At 42.6% G+C, this 21,951-nt stretch overlaps 1 protein-coding gene across 1 annotated transcript; it reads right to left on the bottom strand.

The window, feature by feature from the left end:
* Positions 1-1,589: 1,589 nt before the first annotated feature.
* Snrpd1 (small nuclear ribonucleoprotein D1 polypeptide) lies at positions 1,590-20,330 on the bottom strand. The gene is made up of 4 exons (XM_036204952.1): positions 20,209-20,330; positions 14,002-14,078; positions 6,444-6,635; positions 1,590-1,975 (listed from the first exon to the last, which is right to left on the bottom strand). The coding sequence occupies exons 1-4, from the start codon at positions 20,220-20,222 to the stop codon at positions 1,899-1,901; spliced, it is 360 nt and encodes a 119-aa protein (XP_036060845.1). The 5' UTR covers positions 20,223-20,330; the 3' UTR covers positions 1,590-1,898.
* Between the last annotated feature and the right edge of the window lie 1,621 nt (positions 20,331-21,951).

The following is a 21,951-nucleotide window of genomic DNA, read 5'->3' as shown; positions in this document are numbered from 1 at the left end:
TCAAGATTTAGAACTCTTAGCTCCTTCTCCAGCACCATGTCCTCCTACCTGCTGCCATGATGATAACAGACTAAACCTCCAAAACTGTAAGCCAGCCCCAATTAAATCATTTCCTTTGCTGTGGTCATGGTACCTCTTCACAGCAGTAGAAACCCTAAGAAAGACTCTAATATCCTCAGTGGTTTAGTGTTAATAAGCTCTGCAAAAAATTGTATATACCAAGGGATAGCTTCCTCTAAATTTAACCAATTAAAACAAAACTTCTAAATTGGGTGCAGTGATTCAAGCTTGTGATCCCAACCTTTTAGATGGAAGCCTGAGGATCAGAAGTTCAAGGCTGGTACTGCACTGGCTGCTCTTCCAGATGTCCAGAGCTTAATTCACAGCACCTACATGTCAGCTCACAATCTGATGCCTTCTGGTCTATGGGCATACATGCAGACAAAGCACCTGTATATATAAAAATAAATCTAAAAATAAATAATACAATATATATAAATTTTATGTATGTATACATATATACACACACACACACACAGAGACATATGAGTGCAAGATCAATTTGGTTTCATAAAAAGTTCAAAGTCAGGGGCTGGTTAGATGGCTCAGCAGTTCAAAAGTACTTGCTCTTCCAGAGGCCCACATGGCATGGTCACAACCATCTCTAATGCTATGGTGTACAGGCATACATGCAGACATAGCACTTATACTTCTGTTCCTAGCACCCGTATCAGGTAGCTCACACCCACCTCTACTCCAGTTCCAGGGGATCCAACACCTCTGACCTCTTTGGGCACCTGCATTCACATGCACATACCCACATGCTGGCAGGCACACATACACATACAAAATTAAAAATAATTTTAAAAAAAAGCAAACAAAAACCTAACTTATTAACTATAAGAACTATTTTGCTATCAAAATAGGTTTTTCTCTTTTGTTAAGACTCCTCATGAGCCGGGCGGTGGTGGCACACACCTGTAATCCCAGCACTCGGGAGGCAGAGGCAGGTGGATCTCTGTGAGTTTGAGGCCAGCCTGGTCTACAAAGCGAGTTCCAGGACAGGCTCCAAAGCTACCAAGAAACCCTGTCCCGAAAAACCAAAAAAAAAAAAAAAAAAAAAAAAAAAAGACTCCTTATGAGGCCTGGCATAGAGACACAACCCTTTGATTCCACCACTTGGGAGGCAAATCCCAGTGAGTTAGAGACCAGCCCAGTCTACACAGTTGAGTTTCAGGAAAGTCAGGGCTGTGTACAGAGACCCTGTCTCAAAAAACAAAAACACTTTATAAACACGACAGAGAAGTCACTGATAGTGCACTGCACAGATAAAGGCTTCTGCACTACTCAAATGTCTATTCTACTGATAACTTTTCAAAACACATTAACAATAACAAAATCAATGTTTTTTGTTTTCCCAAGACAGAGTTTCTCTGTGCAGCACTGGCTGTCCTGGAATTCAGAGATCCACCTGTCTCTGCCCTCTGAGTGCTGGGATTAAAGGTGTCCACAAACTGACAAAAACCATAGATTTTTTTTTTCTTTTACCAGTAAGGTTGGTTCCATGGAGTAAAACTAAGGAGAGTGAATTTTAGATGCCATCTCATAAGGACTCTGTTGAAATACCAGTTTATTTCATCTCAAAAGGAGCACCATATAATGTACTCAAAGAAATTAAATGCATGTTCAGTGCACATATATATATTTTATGTGACTGATGCCAGAAACTGAATATACTGTGTTGTGTACATAAGAGACACTGAAACTTTGGTTTGATAATCAGCAGAAAACTCCATCCCCCACACTTAAAGTTTATTAAAAATTGACAAACAAACAAAACCTGTACAAAAACTATCCCCCAGTTCTTTATCACTTTGAAACAGTAATCTCGAAAGACATTATCGCCTAGGACCCCCTCTTCCTCTGCCACGACCACGTCCTCTTCCTCTACCTCGGCCTCGGCCTCTTCCTGCAACTGGGGGAAAAGTAAAACAAAGCAGGTGAAATTCTCAATAGTCATAGTACCCAGACTTACCCTGCCCCCTTTCCTACCCACACCTCTTAAATTAGCAGCTACAGTAAGAAATCTTTAACTCAGCTTCTCTCGAACATGACCACTACCACCATCGTGTAAAACCAAGAAGGGCCAGCCGGGGGAAAATTTACACCCTGTGCTAGATTTCTGCTTATTGAATTGAAGCCAAGCAAGTTAATTCAAAATAAAGAAACTCTAAGAACATTATACCAAATAACAATCTAATAACATTAGAGCCTGAAAACTTGTTTGGCTCAAACATAATGTAGTACTTTAACCTGCAGCCATAAACTTAACATCATGTGGGGGGAAAAAGCAAAGACAGAGAAGAAACCACAGCGCACCTGCTTGGTGTACTCAGATTGAGATGTTTCTTTCCCCCCTGGTGGTCAGAATCAAACCCAGGGCCTTATGCAGGAAGGTCAGCCAAGTGTTCTATCACTGAGCCATAACCCCACACCCCTGTGAAGTCACCCATTCATTCACTTTAGGATATGGTCTCTGTATGGTTTGAAAGAAAATGGCCCCCGAGGAGTGACACTATTAAGACCCATGGCTTTGCAGGAGTAGGCACAGCTTTTTAGAGGAAGTGCGTCACTGTGGAGACAGGCTCTGAGGTCTCATAGATGATCAAGCCACACGCAATGTCTCATACCACTACCCGCCCTGCAAGTCAAGATGTAGGACACTCAGCTACTACTCCAGCACATTTGTCTGCACACCACATCACACCATGATGAAAATGGACTGAACCTCTGAAAACGTAAGGAAACCCAACTGAATGTTTTTCCTTGTAAGAGTGGCCATGGTTGGGGCTGGAAAGATGGTTCAGAGGTTGAAAGCATTGGCCACTCTTCCAGAGGTCCTGAGTTCAATTCCCAGCAATCACATGGTGACTCACAACCATGAGATCTGGTGCCCTCTTCTGGTGTGCAGGCATACATGCAGGCAGAACACTCTATACATAATAATACCTTTTTTTTTAAAGAGTTGCTGTGGTCACAGTGTTTCTTTACAGCAAATGGAAACCCTAACTAAGAGAGTCTCTTCTAGCACTGGCTGTCTTGAACATCACTTTGTAGACCAGGCTGTCCTCAAACATCTCAAGTGCTGGGATTATAGGTGTGCATTTAGTAAAGAAAGAATAGCTTCTAAAGAAACTAGGATCTTTAGATACAAAGAGTGAGATGATATAAGGCAGGAGGCTGAAAACAAACAAAAATCAACAGTTGGCATTCCTTATGGACTTCAGTTAGACTGACAGTCTGCCTCCTCAGCCTGTAAAGCTTGTCACTACTTCCTTGACAAACATGTAAGAAAGAGAAAGCAGAAGGAATCAAAAAATTGACACAGAAAGGCTTGAGATTTAGAAAAATAGCAGCCTTAACATTAAGGACTTAACGGGATAGATTAAATCAGTGCTTTTTAAGCTATGCATTAAATTTTTTTGTTTCCAAAAAAGAAACTCAAGAGCATTTGTATTGTTATAACTAATTCTAGTAGGATACAACACATTTCTGGGTAGAAAGCAAAAAAATTAAAAACAAAAAACAAAAACAAAAAAACCCCTCAACATCAACAAATTAAACATCTATAAAATAATGGCCCTTTTCTCCTACCCTACTCTTTTTTGTTTGTTTGGTTGTTTTTTTTTTTCTTTTGTTTTGTTTTCTGAGACCAAGTTTCTCTATATAACAGCCCTGGCTGTCCTGGAACTTGCTCTGTGGATCAGGCTGGCCTCAAACTCACAGAGATCTGCCTGCCTCTGCCTCCTGAGTGCTCAAATTAAAGCCCTACCCTTACATTGCTGGCTGACAGCCATGTCTCCCAAAAGCAGATGCTGTGGTTCCAATATTTAAAGTCCTCCACAGACTCACATGTACCAGCTGGTCTCCAGTTGGTACAACTGTTTGCCAGGTCACCTTCTGCTTCCTGCCTGTGCACAGTGTGACAGGATAAGAGTCTGCTCCCAGAGTTCTTCTTTCTCCAGGGTAATGAAATGTAGCCCCTTGAACTACCAGCTAGAACAGTGGTTCTCAACCTTCCTGATGCTGTGACCCTTTAATACAGTTCCTCATGTTGTGGTGACCCCAACCATAAAGTTATTTCATTGCTACTTCATAACTGTAATTTTGCTACTGTTAAGAATCATAATGTGAGTATATGTGCTTTCGGATGGTTTCAGGTGGCCTCTGTAAAAGGGTCACTCAACATACCCCTACCACAGGGGTTCTAAACGACATGTTGATAGCTGCTAAGTTAGACTAAAGTTTTCTTTCCTTAAGCTGCTTCTTGTCGGGTATTTTCTCACAGAACAAGGAAAGTAGGTACAATAGGAAACAGAAATCTTTCCATGAGAAAAACAGCTCTAAGATAGACTTCCAGATCCTGAAACTTTGAATCCACCTAGTGAAGAGGCCAACTTACTTTGGAATCCTGTAGAAGCTGGGACTAGTGGAACAAAACTAAAAGACCAGTTACTTAGGGAGGCTGAAGAGGGGGAGTCACAAGTTCAAACCTAGACTGGACTAACACCAAGACCTATTCAAAATGAAAGTAAAATGGGGTGCAGTGAGATGGCTCAGCAGGACAGGTGCTTGCTGCAAAGCCTGCTAACCTAAGTTCAATCCCCAGAACCTATATGGTGGGAGGCAAATCATCTCTTGCAAGCTACCCTCACTTACACACACATCACGGTGCAGATGTGCCCTCTCAGGCATGTGCATGCACACAAGTACGTAAATAACTGAAAATAAAGCAAAATGATGAGAATGTAGTTAAGTAATACAGTGCTTATCTTTTAGGTATAAAATCCTAGGTTTAATCTTCCAATATTGTTCTCAATAAATTAAAATTATTTGTTTTATTATCACATGTGTATGCCATTCAAGATGTGTATGTATACACTTGAGAACATGCCACACTGTACATGTGGAAGCCAGAATAAAACTTTTGGAATTGGTTTCTCTTTCCACTGTGGGTTTGGAGATTAAATTCAGGTCATCAGGCTTGCATAGCAAGTAATTTTACTCTCTGAGCCATCTCAAGTGGCTTTAGAAATAAATATTTATAGGTGGTGGCAGCACACACCTTTAATCTCAGCCAGCACTCAGGAGGCAGAGGCAAGCAGATCTCTGTGAGTTCAAGGCCAGTCTAGTCTACAGAGTGAGTTCCAACACAGCCAGGGCTACACAGAGAAACCCTGTCTCCACACTCCCCTCCCCCATGTGTGCCCCCAAAAGGAGAAAAGAATTAATGGTCTATCAATAACAAAAACTATGAGTGTAGTGGCTTGAAAGAAAATGGCTCCCAAGGGGAGGGGCACTATTAGGAGGTGTGGCCCTATAGGAGTAGGTGTGGTCTTGTTGAAGGAAGTGTGCTACTTTGGAGGCAGGCTTTGAGGTAGGTATCATTTATCCTCAAACCACACCCAGTAAAACAGTTCACTTCATGCTGCCTTCTGATCAAGATGTAATGACTGCTTGCATACCACCATGTCCCACCATGATGATAATGAACTAAACCTCTGAAAAATGTAAGCCACCCCAATTAAATGTGTTTCCTTATAAGAGCTGTGGTCATGGTGTCTCTTCACAGCAGTAGAAACCCTAAGACAGACAGCAACAAAATAACAGGATCTTATGAAAACTCAAAGGAGGCTTGAGAATAAAATATGTGCCAACAGAGAACAAGGTCAAGGCTATTTCCCAGAAGCTAGAACAGAAAGGCACACAGATAAGAAAAGAATCAGCTAAAAGGCCCAGTTATCATGAATCTCGAGAAGAACAAAAAGGAAATCACCAAATTTAACGTTTTCTTAGCTGTATGGGCAAGAAAATTCACAATGAATTTTCACAAAGTATCTAAAACAAGAGGAAGGGGGGTTGGGGATTTAGCTCAGTGGTAGAGCACTTGCCTAGCAAGCACAAGGCCCTGGGTTCAATCCTCAGCTCAAAAAAAAAAAAAAAAAAGAGGAAGGGAATGCTGTGCAGCCTCCAAATCTAGAATCCACTGAGGAAAAAACAGCAGAGAAGCATGGCATGGTTCTTCTCTACAGCAAATCCAGGAGCTCCAAGTATCACACGAACTCATGAGGATAAGACATTCCAAGTAAGAAAACAGCCTTGGGGCTGGAGAGATAGCTCAGAGGTTAAGAGCACTACTTGCTCTTCCAAAGGTCCTGAGTTCAATTCCCAGCAACCACATGGTAGCTCACAACCATCTGTAATAAGATCTGGTGCCCTCTTCTGGCCTGCAGAGATATATGCAGACATAACACTGTATACATAATAAATAATAAATCTTAAAAAAAATTATTAAGAAAAAAAAAACAGCCTTGTTCACAAATGTATTTGGAACAGTAAATGAAGATTTAAATACACTGCACACAAAACACCATCACACTTACCAGCTTCCCTTTTCTTAGATTTCACCTTAGGCTCCACATCCACAAGTAATGTGTCCAGAGGTAAGCTGTCTGGTAGAATAAAGTACCGAATGTTATTTCCTCGAATGCTCAAGGTTTCCAACTGTACAGGTTCTCTGTTCTTCAGGGTCATTTTCACAGCTTTAAGATGTGTATTCATGCTGACATCTACACCTGAAGGGAGGGAAAGCAGAGCAATCACCAGCATGATAAAGAAGGCAAGTTTTCTTGCCACAGTTGAAATCATACTCAAGACTGGAGAGATGGCTCAGGTTAAGAGCACTGACTGCTCTTCCTGAGGACCCGGTTCAATTCCCAGCACCCATATGGCAGCTCACAGCTGTCTGTCACTCGAAGATCTGACACCCTCACACAGAAGGTAAAACACCAATGCACATAAACTAAATTAAGACAAAAAACCAAAAGCCAGAATCAAGAAACTTAAAAAAGAGAAAGAAAGGAAGAAAGAAAAAAAGAGAGAGAAGGAAGGAGGAAAGGAAGAAGGGAGGGAGGGAGGAAGGAAGGAAGGAAGGAAGGCCGGCCAGGTGGTGGTGGTGCACACCTTTAATCCCAGCACTCAGGAGGATCTCTGTGAGTTCGAGGCCAGCCTGTTCTACAGAGCTAGTTCCAAGACAGGCTCCAAAGCTACACAAAGAAACCCTATCTTGAAATACCAAAAAAAAAAGAGCACTAGCTGTTATTCCAGAGGTCCTGAGTTCACTTCCCAGCAACCATATGGTTGCTCACAACCATCTATAATGAGATGTGATGCCCTCCTTTGGCATGCAGGCATTCATGCAGACAGAACACTGCATACATAAGAAATAAATGTATCTTTAAAAAAAGAAAAGAGTATTATCTGGTATGTTAAATGCAAGTTTCTGAGACAACTTAATACATACACAATGGGGTGGGGGCAATATAAGTCAGTAATTTTTCCTTCATAAGAACATTTCCTAGCCACATAACCACTGTAGAGAGCTAAGTGCATGTGCAGAATTGAAGGGGCCTGGATACACTGGCGGTGTGGTTAAGTCACATCTGCAATCTCAGCACTCAAGAGGGCAGAGGAGTGCTATGAGGTCAAGAGGAGCCTGGACTACGAGAAGGACCTATCGGGAGGCAGAGGAGAGGAGTGTGACGAGCTATGAGGGAGCCATGGATACTGTGTGTGCCTTACGACCACTACTTTCAGAACCAAATTCTTGTCCCAGGATTGGAGAGTGTTTATGGCCCGATCCTCTCCCTGTCACCATGATTTCCCTACCAACATTCTATTAAGCTGCGTTCACTCTTCTTTTTAAGGACCTATGGCATTGTTCCTATCCCTAGGAACTCCCCCACTTCCTGAGACAAAGTTCATCTATGCACCCCAGGATGACCTCAGACTTGTGATTCTCCTGTCCATGTTGCACTAGTGCTTGGTCTACAGGCAAATAACACCACACCCAGCTTAACAGGTCTATTTATTTACTTAAACAAAACAAAAAACACACATGTATTTCAGCCGGGTGGCAGTGGCGCACACCTGTAATCCCAGCACTCAGGAGGCAGTCAGGTGGATCTCTGAGTTCAAGGCCAGCCTAGTTTAGAGAGCCAGATCAAGGACAAGCACCAAAACAACACAGAGAAACCTTGTGTGTGTGTGTGGGGGGGGGGGGGGGGGGGCGTGTATTTTTAGGAGCCAGAGAGGTGGCTCAATAGTTTGAAATGCAGGGCTCTTGCAAAGGACCAAATTTAGTTTCCAGGACCCACATAAGGAGGCTCATAACTAACTGCCCATAACTTTAGCTCCAGAAGGATCCTGTACTTCTGGCCCCCAAAGGCACCTGCACTCACATACATACATAATTAAAAATACAATCTTGCCGGGCGGTGGTGGCGCACGCCTGTAATCCCAGCACTCGGGAGGCAGAGCCAGGCGGATCTCTGTGAGTTTGAGGCCAGCCTGGTCTCCAAAGCGACCCTGTAAAAAAAACAACTTAGGGGCTGGAGAGATGGCTCAGCAGTTGAGAGCACTGGCTGCTCTTCCAGAGGACCTGAGTTCAATTCTCAGCACCGACATGGCAGCTCACACCTGTCTGTGGCTCCAGTTCCAGGGTTTCTGACATCCTCACACAGACATATACGCAGGTAAAATACCAATGAACATAAAATAAATTTTTTTTAAAAAAATGAAATCTTTAAAGATTCTGTATGTATTATTATAAGTGTGTACATGATTCTATGTGTGCACACACACAAATTCAAATCTACACTGGGTATCTTCTTTAACTGTTCTCCAATTTTCTTTTTTTTTCAGAGCTGAGGACCGAACCCAGTTCCACTGAGCTAAATCCCCAACCCCACATTTTTTTTTTTTTTCCGAGACAGGGTTTCTCTGTGTAGTTTTGGTGCCTGCTGTGGATATCGCTCTGTGTAAATAAAGTTTTGATTGGCCAGTGGCCAGGCAGGAAGTATAGGCGGGACAAGAGAAAAGAGAATTCTGGGAAGGAGAAGGCTGAGAGAGACACCGCCAGCCGCCGCCATGAGAAGCAACATGTAAAGACACTGGTAAGCCACAAGCCATGTGGCAAAGTATAGACTAACAGAAATGGGTTAATTTAAGATAAAAGAAGTAGATAGCAAGAAGCCTGCCACGGCCATATAGTTTCTAAACAATGTAAGTTTCTATGTGCTTTCTTGGTTGGGTCTGAGCGACTATGGGACTGGCGGGTAAGAGAGATTTGTCCTGACTGGGCCAGGCAGGAAAACTCTAACTACAAATGGCGCCCAACGTGGGGCAAGAGTTTCCACCTAAAACCTGATAAAAAAGATTCTAAAACAGAGCTAAAAACAGCTTCCTAGTTGTCTTTCTTAAGTTAGCGGCAGCCTGCCGGTTTGAGCTACTGTGGCGGGTTTCTGGCGTGTGCGTCTGACCTGCAGTGTGGCGGGAATGAGGAGTCTACAAGCGGCTCTTTACTCTGCTGCATGGTAGATTTAGCCTTTGCTAGTTTAAAAAAAAAGAAAAAAAGATTTCTAGGCTATGCGCTGCTTTGATAGAACTGCTTCTGATAGTTGATGGTACACATGGCCCCAGACCCAGAGCTGGTGGTAAACTGTACCACCGACATGTTGGGAAGCAGAGATGGGCGGAGCCAGCAGCCACAGAGGCGTTTCAGTCTTACAAAGATGGATATTACACAGAGAATCTGGTTTGTCTTGTCTTTGGGATTTTTAACTACAAAAAAAGATCTGATCGTAAAAGCTGTTGAGTTAAACAAGTATGTAAATTTTAAAGGTACTTTGACTTCAAAATTTAGATATAAGGATATGTTGCTTTGGAAAAGAGTCTCTGCTTTTGTTTCCACAGAAAGCCAGAGGCTGTGGATTTGTTCCAGATTAAGATACATCAGGTTTGATCAGCCAAGACCACCTGAAAGGTCTCCGATGATACCATGGCCCAGATGATCCAACATCCAAAATGGTTTCAAGACAACTGGCTCAGTTCACCCTAATGGACTACTCCATAATCCTAAAATTTTCTTTGTATCCCCATAAGATACAGCGCCCCCCTCCAGCAGAAAGTAGTAAGAGAAACTACGCCCACATTCCCAAAATTATCAAGCTGGCTTTGGAGATGGAATTGGCTCACTCCTTCTCTAAACCCAGACGTATTTTTAAAAGAAAAGGTTAAGAGATTCTTGTGTCCCAAATCAGAAGAGCCCTCTGGTGCAGGACAGAGAAAAACCACTATTTTATTTTAAACAGGTTGATTATAAATGCAATCTCTTTCTAAAGATAAAAAGGGGATATGATATAGATATGATAGGATGAAAGGGTAGATTAATGAACTTACTTCTAAAGAGCAACAACTCATTTAAAATGTTTTACATTGGTATAGATTTTAGTCTATTGATACAAACTTAAAGTTAATTTTGTTATACTGTGTGTATATTTCTACTCGTGTTTAAGGTATTACGTTTGTATAGCTCATTTTAAATTGAAATGGATAATTAAAAATAGATTAATAACTGGTCATCTATGATAATCATACTCATAGCCATGTTAGTTAAATCTTCTAGGTATACAAAGAGATATTTCAGATAGATAGGTAATCTTCAGATACTTCAAAGACCTACAGAATATGGCATTTAAAATACTTTTAAAATTTAGACTTTCTGGACAGTGAGACATGTCTGCTCCTGGCAGCACCAATTTACTTCAGAGAGGAAGATGGGCATTGAAAACACTTCATATGAAATTTATCTTCACCTTGACAAAAATAGCCATTTGGGCAAGAAACTGTTCTTGCCTGGACTGCTTGATGGACTGTATGTGCAGGACCCATAGAAAGGTGACCACTAAACTTTGCTTGACAAAATGGTCCTTCAGGTTCCTGCTTCACAGAGGAAACTGCCAAACATTCTGTAGGACACTGAGAAAAGTGACTGAGAGACTCTAGCCCTGTGGGCTGAAGACAAATGCCCCAACATTATAAAGGAACATTAGGTGACTGTTCAGGCTGCCAGCTGTCTCTGTCTACTCTTGCAAGACTCCTGAAAAATGCTTACATCCTTCTCCCGGTTCTCAGGTAATATTATATCCTTCTGAGGTCTTTGATGTGGTTGAAGACTAGATAGTTATAATTTCCTCAGTTATGATAAAAGATAAGTTAGATATAAAACCTTAGACTCACAAATATAAGATAGATAGGATATCTTCTTTAATATTGTAACTATAATTCTTGCTTGATAATTGTTTTGTTATATGTAATTTTACTATGTGAAAGTTAAAACCGTCCTAAAAAAAAAAAAGAAAAGGGGAAGTGCTGTGGATATCGCTCTGTGTAAATAAAGTTCTGATTGGCCAGTGGCCAGGCAGGAAGTATAGGCGGGACAAGAGAAAAGAGAATTCTGGGAAGGAGAAGGCTGAGAGAGACACCGCCAGCCGCCGCCATGAGAAGCAACATGTAAAGACACTGGTAAGCCACAAGCCATGTGGCAAAGTATAGACTAACAGAAATGGGTTAATTTAAGATAAAAGAAGTAGATAGCAAGAAGCCTGCCACGGCCATATAGTTTCTAAACAATGTAAGTTTCTATGTGCTTTCTTGGTTGGGTCTGAGCGACTATGGGACTGGCGGGTAAGAGAGATTTGTCCTGACTGGGCCAGGCAGGAAAACTCTAGCTACAGGTGCCTTCCCTGGAACTTGCTCTGTAGACCAGGCTGTCCTCGAACTCACAGAGATCCCCCTGCCTCTGCCTCCTGAGTGCCGGGATTAAAGGTGTGAGCCACCACCTCCCAGCTTGTTCTCCACTTTTATTTGTATGAGTATGAGTAGGTGGGAAGGCAGGCACCTATGTGCTATGGTGCATGTCTAGAGATCAGGACAACTCACAGCAATCAGTTTTCTCCTTCCTCTGTGAGGACCGTGAGGAACAAACTCAGTTGTCAGGCTTGGCAGCAGACACCTTTGCCCACATGGCTGAACTGGCACTCTCCGCCTTGTTGTTGAGACAGGGTCTCTCACGTATAAGCACCCAATTTTTCTGGAAGCTGGGATCTGAACTCAGGTTCTCAAGCCTGAACAATAAGCACTTTACCAACCAGGTCATTTTTCTAGTTCATTATGTCTTTGATCTCAACAATCAGGAGGCAGATCTCTGTGAGTTCAAGTCCAACCTAGCCTACAGAACAAGTTCCAGAACAGCCAGAGCTGTTACACAGAGAAACCTTGACTCAGAAAACCAAAACAAGCAGGGGAGTGGAGGATGGGGGGCGCAGGCCTTTACTCCCAGCACTCAGGAGGCAGAGGCAGATGGATCTCTGAGTTCAAGGATAGCCTGGTCTACAGATCGAGTTCCAGGATAGCCAGGGCTACACAGAACATGTCTGGAAAAATAACAAAAAAGAAAAAACAAAACAACAAATCCTTTCCCTCTCCATGTCCTCCATCTCCTAGAGACACTGATTTATGTAGGAAAGGTGGAACAGAGAGACTTACAATCTCTTATATTCTAAGAACTACACATTAAGTCATACTAATCAAGACACTCACTACCTCCACTTCGATGACTGAGCACATGATCATATATGTATCTTACATTCATGTAAGATACAGAAGTCTCAATAGTGATTGTCCACTAGAAAGAATGAGATCTTTATTAAATTTTGTTCTCTCAGTTTACTGAAACTTTCCTCCTAGAACATCCATTTACTAAGCACCTATTATGTATTTGGTGAAATCTGTTATGTTTTTTTATATTCCAGCTTTCATCGTTAGATTTTGACTTAAAAGAAATAAAGCAAGAATGTCATTCTGGGGGTTGGGGCCAGCTAGTAGAATATTTTCTTAGCATATATGAAGCCCTGGTTTCAACCACCACTACCAAATAAAAGGGGTATGGTAGTGCACACTTGTAATCCCAGCACTCAGGAGCTGGAGACAGGAAAACCAGAAGGCCATCCTCAACCACACACAGTGAGTTTGAGATCAGTTCTGCGATACATAAGACCCTGTAGCTAAAAATGGAGGGGTGGGGGAGGGGAAAAACACACACACCAAAAAACCACTACCACAACAAAACCCACCCTAGCTCTTCCACAATGCCCAACAGGGACCAGACAGGATCACTACTCGGGACACTTTACCAAGGGCAGCAACTCTATTTCCTGAGATATGGTGCCAGACCATACAAAACTTAATAGGTAAGTTCATTCACAACTGCTACTATAAAGTTCTAGAACAGCCATAAAACAACATCCTATCATGTCTCCTTGCTTACTAAAACACTGGACCTACATGAGAATAGGAACACATACTAAGGTACTATTTTCTCTTGATAATCACTTCTTCACTTTTTAAAAGTCTTTTGGAATGGCTACTATTAGAGCAAAGAAATTGTTCCAAAACTCAGTGGGTCGGCAATAAAGACTGGCTGGGCAGCAGTGGCTCGTGTGCCTGTAATCCCAGCACTTGGGAGGCCAAGCCAGGTGGCTCTCTATAAATTCAAGGCCAGCCTGGGCTACAGAGCGAGATCCAGGACAGGTGAAATCCTGTCTTGAAAAACCAAATAAGTAAATAAATAAAAATAAAGACAGGAACATGGACGAGGGATAGGTGGCAGTAAGAAAGCAGTAGGGGAACAGGAGAGGTTAATGAAGGAAGATAAAAATACAGTATTGTGTGTATGAAAATACTGTAATATCAATCATACATATATAATTAACAGACTAATAAAAAATTACAGTCAAATGTGAAAACAAACATAATAAAAGTGTAAAGTCTCAAATGTGTTTTGGAAGAAGCAACATTCTATGCAGAGGAACACAAAAGCAAAAGTATACATACAAGCTATAAAATCGAGAGCATCTGGCAATTTGGTTTGGTTGTAGCACAAGAATATAAGGAAGGCTTAACTAAGGCCCATTCAGTAATTCAGACAAAAAGAATGAGGACCTGTAACACAACAATGCTCATTAAGCAACCAAAAAAACTGTCCAGCAGGTGAACATGGGGAGAAAAGCGAACATTATAGAAACAGTGCAGCCTCCTCACCTGTAATTGTTCCATGGACTTGTGTTCCATTCTTCAATTCAATGGTTACAGTTTCATGACTCAATTTCATCAAAAATCTATAAAACAAAAAGTCCTGAATTTTTACCTGTAACATTTAGAAGTCTTTTTGTGAAACTGGTAGGGTGAAATTGCTAGAGTTCATTATCTTCAAAATGTTCCTACAACAATTCATATGGGGTCTGGACATTTGACCCAGCAGTCAAGAACACTTGTTGTTTGAGTTGCAGAACCCACATGAAAGCTCACAACCATCTGTATCTCAAGTCCTAGGGGATCTGGCAAACTGCGGTGCACACACATACAGATGAAACACTCATACACATAAAATCTTAACAATTTGTATTAATAATGTACAGTGTGTTTAACTTTTCCTGAACTAAACTCTCAAACTTATAAAGGAACAAAGTAATAAACTGTCATTTGGCATCTGTCTACTACAGGTGTGCCCATTTTTTTGTCTTCTTTGGACACACTGGATGAAGAACTGTCTTAGGCAACATATTCTAGGGGGTGTCCAACCTACAGCCCATGGACTTTAAGAATATTCAAATGTTTGACACAATAATAATGTCATCTACAATGCTTGAGTTTGTGATTTTGTGTTGGGCCACATTCATAACTGTCCTGAGTTTTGGACTAGAAAATACTGGAAACTATTACAAATGAAGACAATCAAGATCCTGGAGTAGTATCAAGTGGGTGGGACACTTTTAATTCCAGCACTTGGGAGGCAAAGGTGGATGAGTCTCTGTGAACTGGAGGCCATCCTGGTCTACATAGCAAGTGAGACACCATTTCAATAAACAACAAAAAGACCTAGACTCATTTTAAGCCACAAGAAGAAAGTAAGAATCATCATCAGTAGCATAAGATTACATGGTAGAAATAAAGAATCTCTCTTTTCTCTTCCTGCATTCTTAGTGAAAAGGGATATTCTTCTAAGCACATATGTAAGATCCAACTTCAAATAGAGTAGGCCATTCTTCAGGCGTCTAAGTGTCTGTAACACTTAGAGCTTACATAGCAGTTTACACTGGAGATGATTCCTTAAAAAGAAATATTCCAAGAGCTAGATATGTCCAAGTATCCCACTGAATGTTTTCAACTTTTTGCTATTACAAACTCATTTATGCAAGCACTCGCCAATACCAACAATCTTCCAATTTTCTATCTATGCAAAAAGAGTGAGTGTTACAGGGAAGGGGGGGGGGCAATAGCAAGATGGCTCAGAGGGTAAAACACATTCTGCCAAGAATGAGGATCCAAGTTTGATCCCTGGAACCAAAATGGAGAGAATCGACTCCCCCTAGGGTCCTTTGACCTTTGTACACACACAGTGATGCCAAGCCCCTGGCCCCTGCCACACACACAAATAAATAATTGTAACCTTTTTTTTTCCCCCCTAAACAGCGTTTCTCTGTGTAGCCTTGGTTGTCCTCATGGAGATCTGCCTGCCTTTGCCTCCCAAGTGCTAGGATTAAAGGCATGTGCCACCACCACTGATAATAATTGTAATCTTAAAAAAAAATTTTTGAAAAAAATTGAACCAAGCACGGTGGCAACCTTTAATACCAACACCAGGGAGGCAGAGGCTGGTGGATATCTGTGAGTTTAAGGCCAGCCTGGTCTACACAACAAGCTCCAAGCCAGCCAAGACTATTTATGAAGACCTTGCCTCAAAACAATCATCACCAACAACAAAGTTAATTAATTAAAATACTAAGCAGGGCTGGCAGGATGGCTCAGCAGGCAAAAGCACTTGCTGTTTGTTCAGGCTGAAGACCTGAGTTTTAATCCCTGGGACCCTGGTGGGAGGCAAAACAAATTCCCAAAAATTGTCTTATAACGTTCATGTGCACCTGTTGTCTGCATGAGCACACACTAATAGTAAAAATGTATTTCCTGGGCTGGTGAGATGGCTCAGCGGTTAAGAGCATTGTCTGCTCTTCCAAAGGTCCCCAGTTCAATACCCAGCAACCACATGGTGGCTCACAACCATCTGTAATGAAATCTGGTGCCCTCTTCTGGCCTGCAGCTATATATGCAGGCGGAATACTATATACATAATAAATCTTTTAAAAAATGTATTTCCTAATTAGCAAAGCTAGGAAAGATGCATGTTTGTAATCCTAAAACTTGAGGAGTGGGGGCAGAAGGAACAGGAATTCAGGGCTTAGCTGTACAGAGTTTGAAATCAGCCTAGCCAAATGAGACTCTTAAGGGAGGGCGGGGTTTAAGAGAGATGGCTCTGCAGTTGGTCTATTGGTCAAGAGCATTGGCTGCTTATTCCCACATGCCAGCTCAAAACTATCTGTAACTACCCTAGCTACAGGGAACCCAGTGCTTTCTGGCCTCCACAGAGATCAAACATGTGGTGTACATACATAAGTCTTTACAATAATGATAATAAAAACAGAAAGGAGGAGGAGGAAGAGGAGATAGTGGCAATCTACCTGGGATTTGGAATCTTTCATGAATATACAAAAATCTGTATTTCTTAAGAATTGCTTATGCATCATTCACGCACTCTCCATCAGTTTGAGTTTTTCTTTTTTATCAATCCATCACTCATTTGACTACAAACTCCAAGTGCATGCCACCACACCTGGCTTTTTCTTTTCCTTAAAAAAATGTTATTTAAGTGCGCAGTGGCAGGTGGATCTCTGTGAGTTTGAGGCCAGAATGGTCTACAAAGAGTTCCAGGACAGCCAAGGCTACACAGAGAAAACCTATCTCGAAAAACAAACAAAGTATGTATTTCTTATTTTCTCAGTATGAGTGTTTTGCCTGTCTGATGTACATGTGCGACATGTGTCCTGGGTGCCCAGAGATGCCAAAAGAGGCCATCAGATTCCCTGGCACTGCAGTTACAGACAGCTGTGGGCCCTAGGAATTGAACCTAAATCCTCTGGAAGAGCAACCAGTGTCATCTGAGTCATCTCTCCAGCCCCCTGGCTTCTTTCTTTCCATTTTATTCTGTTACGGCCCTTTTGGGGCTCAGGCTCTAAGTTCATCTTTCCCACATCAGGACTGCAAAAAACACTCTCTTCTTTTACTTTTACATATTTAGAAATGTAACCCACCAGGAATTCTTCTCTTTCTTGTCTGTTCTAAGGAACGAATCTGCCTTTATAATTCTCCTACTGAATGGCAGTCTGTCCTTCATTTCCCTCTACTCTTCTTCTGCCCTAATTTTTTTATCATGATCTACTGCAAAGGAAGAAACCTGAAGGAGTGACAAACTATTAAAATGTTGCCATTGCTCCCTTTCTTTCTCTTCAGTATCTACACTTTCACCTTGTCATCTGAAAGTAAGGTGCCGGCATTAGTAAGGAACCCTAACACCACAACTGTACACTACTGCTGGACAGCCTCACCAAGCAGACACTTCATGTTTAGACTTTCTAGTCTACAATTTACTTCACAATTAGATGCAGTAAATAATTCTACAGCATCACCCATGCTTTAGCCAAAAGGTCACAGAATGACAACTTTACAATATCATCTAACAACATTTTATATTCAAATTTTCTAGTCTATCTTCTTTTTCTACAATAGCCTTTGTAAACTACTACAGCGTCCACTACATTAAACTGCACAATAATATTACCTAGCACCTTTTCCCAACCATTCTACTATGAAAGCAGTAGCAAGGCCTTTCTATAGGTAACACTGGATTACAACAAACACTGAGTACAGGCTCCAATGTTTCAGCAACTAAAGGAAATCCAACTTTAAAAAAAAATTATTTTGTCAAGCATGGGGGCAAAGATCTTTAATCCCAGCACTCAAAAAACAAACTGTTTCAGAAAGAAGGGGGAGTGGGAAAAAAGGGTCCTTTTGTGGAGATAATATTCTGTTAAAGAATTCCCTTAAGATATCTAGGCACGGGGCTGGAGAGATGGCTCAGAGGTTAAGAGTACTGACTACTCTTCCAGAGGTCCTGAGTTCAATTCCTGACACCCACATGGTGGCTCATGGCCAGCTATAATGAGATCTGGTGCCCTCTTCTGGCGTGCAAGGTTACATGGAGGCAAAATGTTGTATACATAATAAATAAATAAATCTTAAAAAAAAAAATCTAGGCACAGACTTGTAATCTCAGTTACTTAGAAGACTGCGGCAGGATGAGGTATGGAGTGACTTCTAGTACAACCTGGTGACATCCTGCCTCAATTTCCCAGTGAATCCTTCATTTTGTGAATTACCTTGCTTTTATTATTATTGTTGTTGTTGTTTTGAGACAGGGTTCCTCTGTGTAGCCATGGCTGTCCTAGAACTTGACTTGTAGATGAGGCTGGCCTCAAATTTAGAGATTCCCCCCAAACCCCTCCCTGGCTCTGGAATGCTAGGATTCACAGTGTGCACCACCACACCTGGCTTGGAATTCTCATTCTCTCTCTCTTCTCTCTCTCTCCCTCCCTCCCTCTCTCTCTCTCTCTCTCTCTCTCTCTCTCTCTCTCTCTCTCTCCCCCTCGCTCGCTCGCTCAGGGTTTCCTCTGTGTAGCCTGGAACTAGCTCCATAGACCAGGCTGGCCTCAAACTCAGAGATCTGCCTGCCTCTGCCTCCTGAGTGCTGGGGTTAAAGGTATGCACCACCACAGCCAGGCTTAAATTCTTTTTAATATAAGTGGGACATCAGAATAGTCAGGTACATGGAGTCCTTTAGTATCTAAATTCTCACTAGTTGACCAGAAAACCAAAAAGAAATGGACAGCGAGAGGTATCATTTGTAAAAATAGGAAAATTGGCAATTTATTAGATGAGAGGCCAATTAAGAGAAAAGTAGCCAGGAACGTTCACTTCCTTGGTTTGGGCAAGGTGGTAACAGGATAAAGAACCATCACAGTCCCTCCCATTAACTGATGCACAAATAAGAAAGTCCACTGAAAATGCAAACTAGTCAAACAACCATTTTCACGAGGCAAAATATATTCTCCTCTAAGAAAAAATTTCTCTAATGTACACTACAAAAAATAGGACTCAGGACAAGCCATTAAAAAAAAAAAAGCACATCAGCGGGAGGTGGGGGCATGCCTTTAATCCTAGCACTTGGAAGGCAGAGGCAGGTGGATCTCGATGAGCTTGAGGCCAGCCTGGTCTACACAGCTGAGGCTACCCAGAGAAACCCTGGGGGGGGGGGGGGGAATCACATCACTGCTGGGCAAGTGGTGGCGCACACCTTTAATCCCAGCACTCGGGAGGCAAAGCCAGGCGGATCTCTGTGAGTGCGAGGCCAGCCTGGTCTACCAAATGAGTTCCAGGAAAGGCGCAAAGCTACACAGAGAAACCCTGTCTCGAAACACCCCCCCCCCAAAAAAAAATCACATCAGTAACAGAGTGAACACTTGTCTAGGATGATGGCTGGAGGTCTAGGTAAACTCCAGTACCATCACCCAAAAGCAGATTTATTGTAACTGAATCTTTAAATGAGAAAAACATAAGTTACTGAAAACACATTATAGTTCACATTAGGCAGCATGGAAAAAGAAACCCACCACCAAAAGAAAAAGAAATTTCGTGAATTGTGTACAACTACTCCAAGAGGAACCCAATGGCAGTCTAGTCAACTAAAACAAGAAATTCAATATTTCTAATAACTGGCTTAGGTATTATACCCTGTTCCAGGCTAGGCCTCAAGTCTATTTAGTTTGGAAGTAATCATACCAGCAAACACTAACCGACACAGTGCAATCGGGAGAAATTAACTTGTTAACTTCTGCCTCATCCCGGAACATTGTCTTTCGTGAATCGAAAGCCTACATTAACGAGTTACATAGTTCAGATAACCGGTCAAAAGTAAAGGAGAACTTAATCTAAAACGTCTAGCAAATCGGCGTCGCTATTTGCAGATAAAACCATGCTAGTTTTAAGTTCTCGTAGGTGCAAGTAGCCCGACTCGCAAGGAAAATCTGCCAATGTTCCGTTTAAGCCGCGGGATTCGAGTTGGGCAGAGGCAGTTCGGCCCCTTCATTCCGGGAAGCCACGCGGGGCCGGGGCGCGGCGTCCCCCTAGCCCGAGCTCCCGCGGGAACGAGCAGGGCGCGGCGGGCCGGGGCGCCGGAGGCCGTTAGCAGGCCGCGCGCACGCGGCTTTCCCGCCTCCCCGTGGGCATAGAGGCCCGGCTTCCCGAGCCCGCCCGAAGCCTGTCCCCGCCGCATTCGCCCAGCCTGGGGACCCTCCTCACCTCACGAGCTTCATCCTAGCGGCTCAGCCTCCTTCTGGTCCGACTGGACACGGAATTCAGGATCCCAAGACTCACAGAGTAGGCGTATGAATGGCCGGAAGAGCGCGCGGAAGCCTGCGGATGCGCGGCGAAAACGCGGAAGCCGCGCTGTATTCCGGCCGCCGAGAGAACGGTAGCGGCCCCTAGCGACGGGAGGAGTTCTTTGCGCCTTCTGAGCGCGTGAAGGCTGGCGGCAGACATCTGCGGGAGGATTCACAAACGCTTATGATGGCCTGAAGCTTTCGCACTTGGAAGGAAGAGAAGTTCTGAGAGAAGCTCTCCAAGACTTAAGTTTGATCCTTGGGACCCACATGTTGGAAGCAGAGAACTCAGTCCCGCAAGTTGTCCCTAGTTGGTTTGACAACTAAGCTGAGCCAATCAGATCTTTGGACAGAATGCTTTTCCTTTGGGGACATGAATTGTAATAACCCCAGAGCTACTGAGCAGCTTCTTAAAATCAGGAAAACCATTCTCAGGACAGAGTTTTAAGTAAACACTTCATTATATATTAAGTACTTCGACAATTTTTTTAAAAATGTAATGTGGATATTTCAGTTGAAGTTAAATAAAACAATTCAACTCCTTATTTGCAATAACCACATTGTAACTACTCAGCATCTATATGTCTCTGATTATAGTACAGATAATTTCCACTATCACAAGCGGTTTGGATAATACTAGTTTATTATCATATTTGTTTGACTCTTACAATTATTTATTTACTTATTTACTGCACTCAGGAGAATGTAGTGTCAGAAAGCAAAAAAAAATAAATGTTTCCCGCACTCTCCAGCATCCATTATCTCCAGTATTATGCTTTTTTTTTTTTTTTTTTGGAGCTGAGGATCAAACCCGAGCCTTGCGCTTGCTAGGCAATTGCTCTACCACTGAGCTAAATCCCTACCCTCCAACAAAACAGGCCTGTCCCAGTGTACGGGAACTGGTCCCAAGGGCTTGTGAGACCAAAGAAGGAAACAAGCAAGTAGGGATTGCAGTGTGCAGTTCATGGGTGACTCACAACAAATGCATGGGCCTGTGCATCAAGAAAACCACATAGGTCCTTGGGATTTGGGTTAGAGGACAGGTGGTCTATACAACAGGGCAAAAGTTAATTCAGAGCTAGGCATGGTAGTGCAAGTTTGAGGCCATCATCTACCATATGAGTAGACTATCTCAAACCTTCCCCTCCCCGCCAAAAATGTTTTCACTCAAGTCAGACTATACATGGTTTATCTCAAGCTAATATCAGATCAGAATCAGGCGCATTCTTAGGCCAAGCTCTGGTCATAAAGCTTCACGCACCTCTCTCATGATTTTGTCTATTTTATGCTGGGAAAACGGACCAGGGTGACTCGGGTAATTGTAATAGTTACCACTCAAGATGGTAACTGAGTAAGTGGCTCAGTGTCCAAAGGAAGGAAATGGATCACCCCATGCTGCATCCTGGGTTCCCTGTGAGCCTGTGGACAGGCCTAGGAGGTCTGCTGGAGATCTTTGTTTGATGTCCCCATGCCACTGGGTGCACGGGGGCAGTCAGCTAACCAGTTATCTCTCTAGGTGGCACTTCGAAGGCTCAATTGATGGCCCAAGTCAGGCAGGTATGCACTAGCCTGCATGGCCTTTTCTGCCACACATTTAAAACAGGGACCTATAGGCCTCTATGCAGCCGCATGGATAGCATGTGCCAGCACTTGGCAGTTTTGT

Source organism: Onychomys torridus, chromosome 13, assembly GCF_903995425.1.
Source record: "Onychomys torridus chromosome 13, mOncTor1.1, whole genome shotgun sequence".
In the NCBI taxonomy this organism is placed as follows: domain Eukaryota; kingdom Metazoa; phylum Chordata; class Mammalia; order Rodentia; family Cricetidae; genus Onychomys; species Onychomys torridus.
The sequence above is the reverse complement of the archived record's forward strand: the minus strand, read 5'-3'. Positions and strand labels throughout refer to the sequence as shown.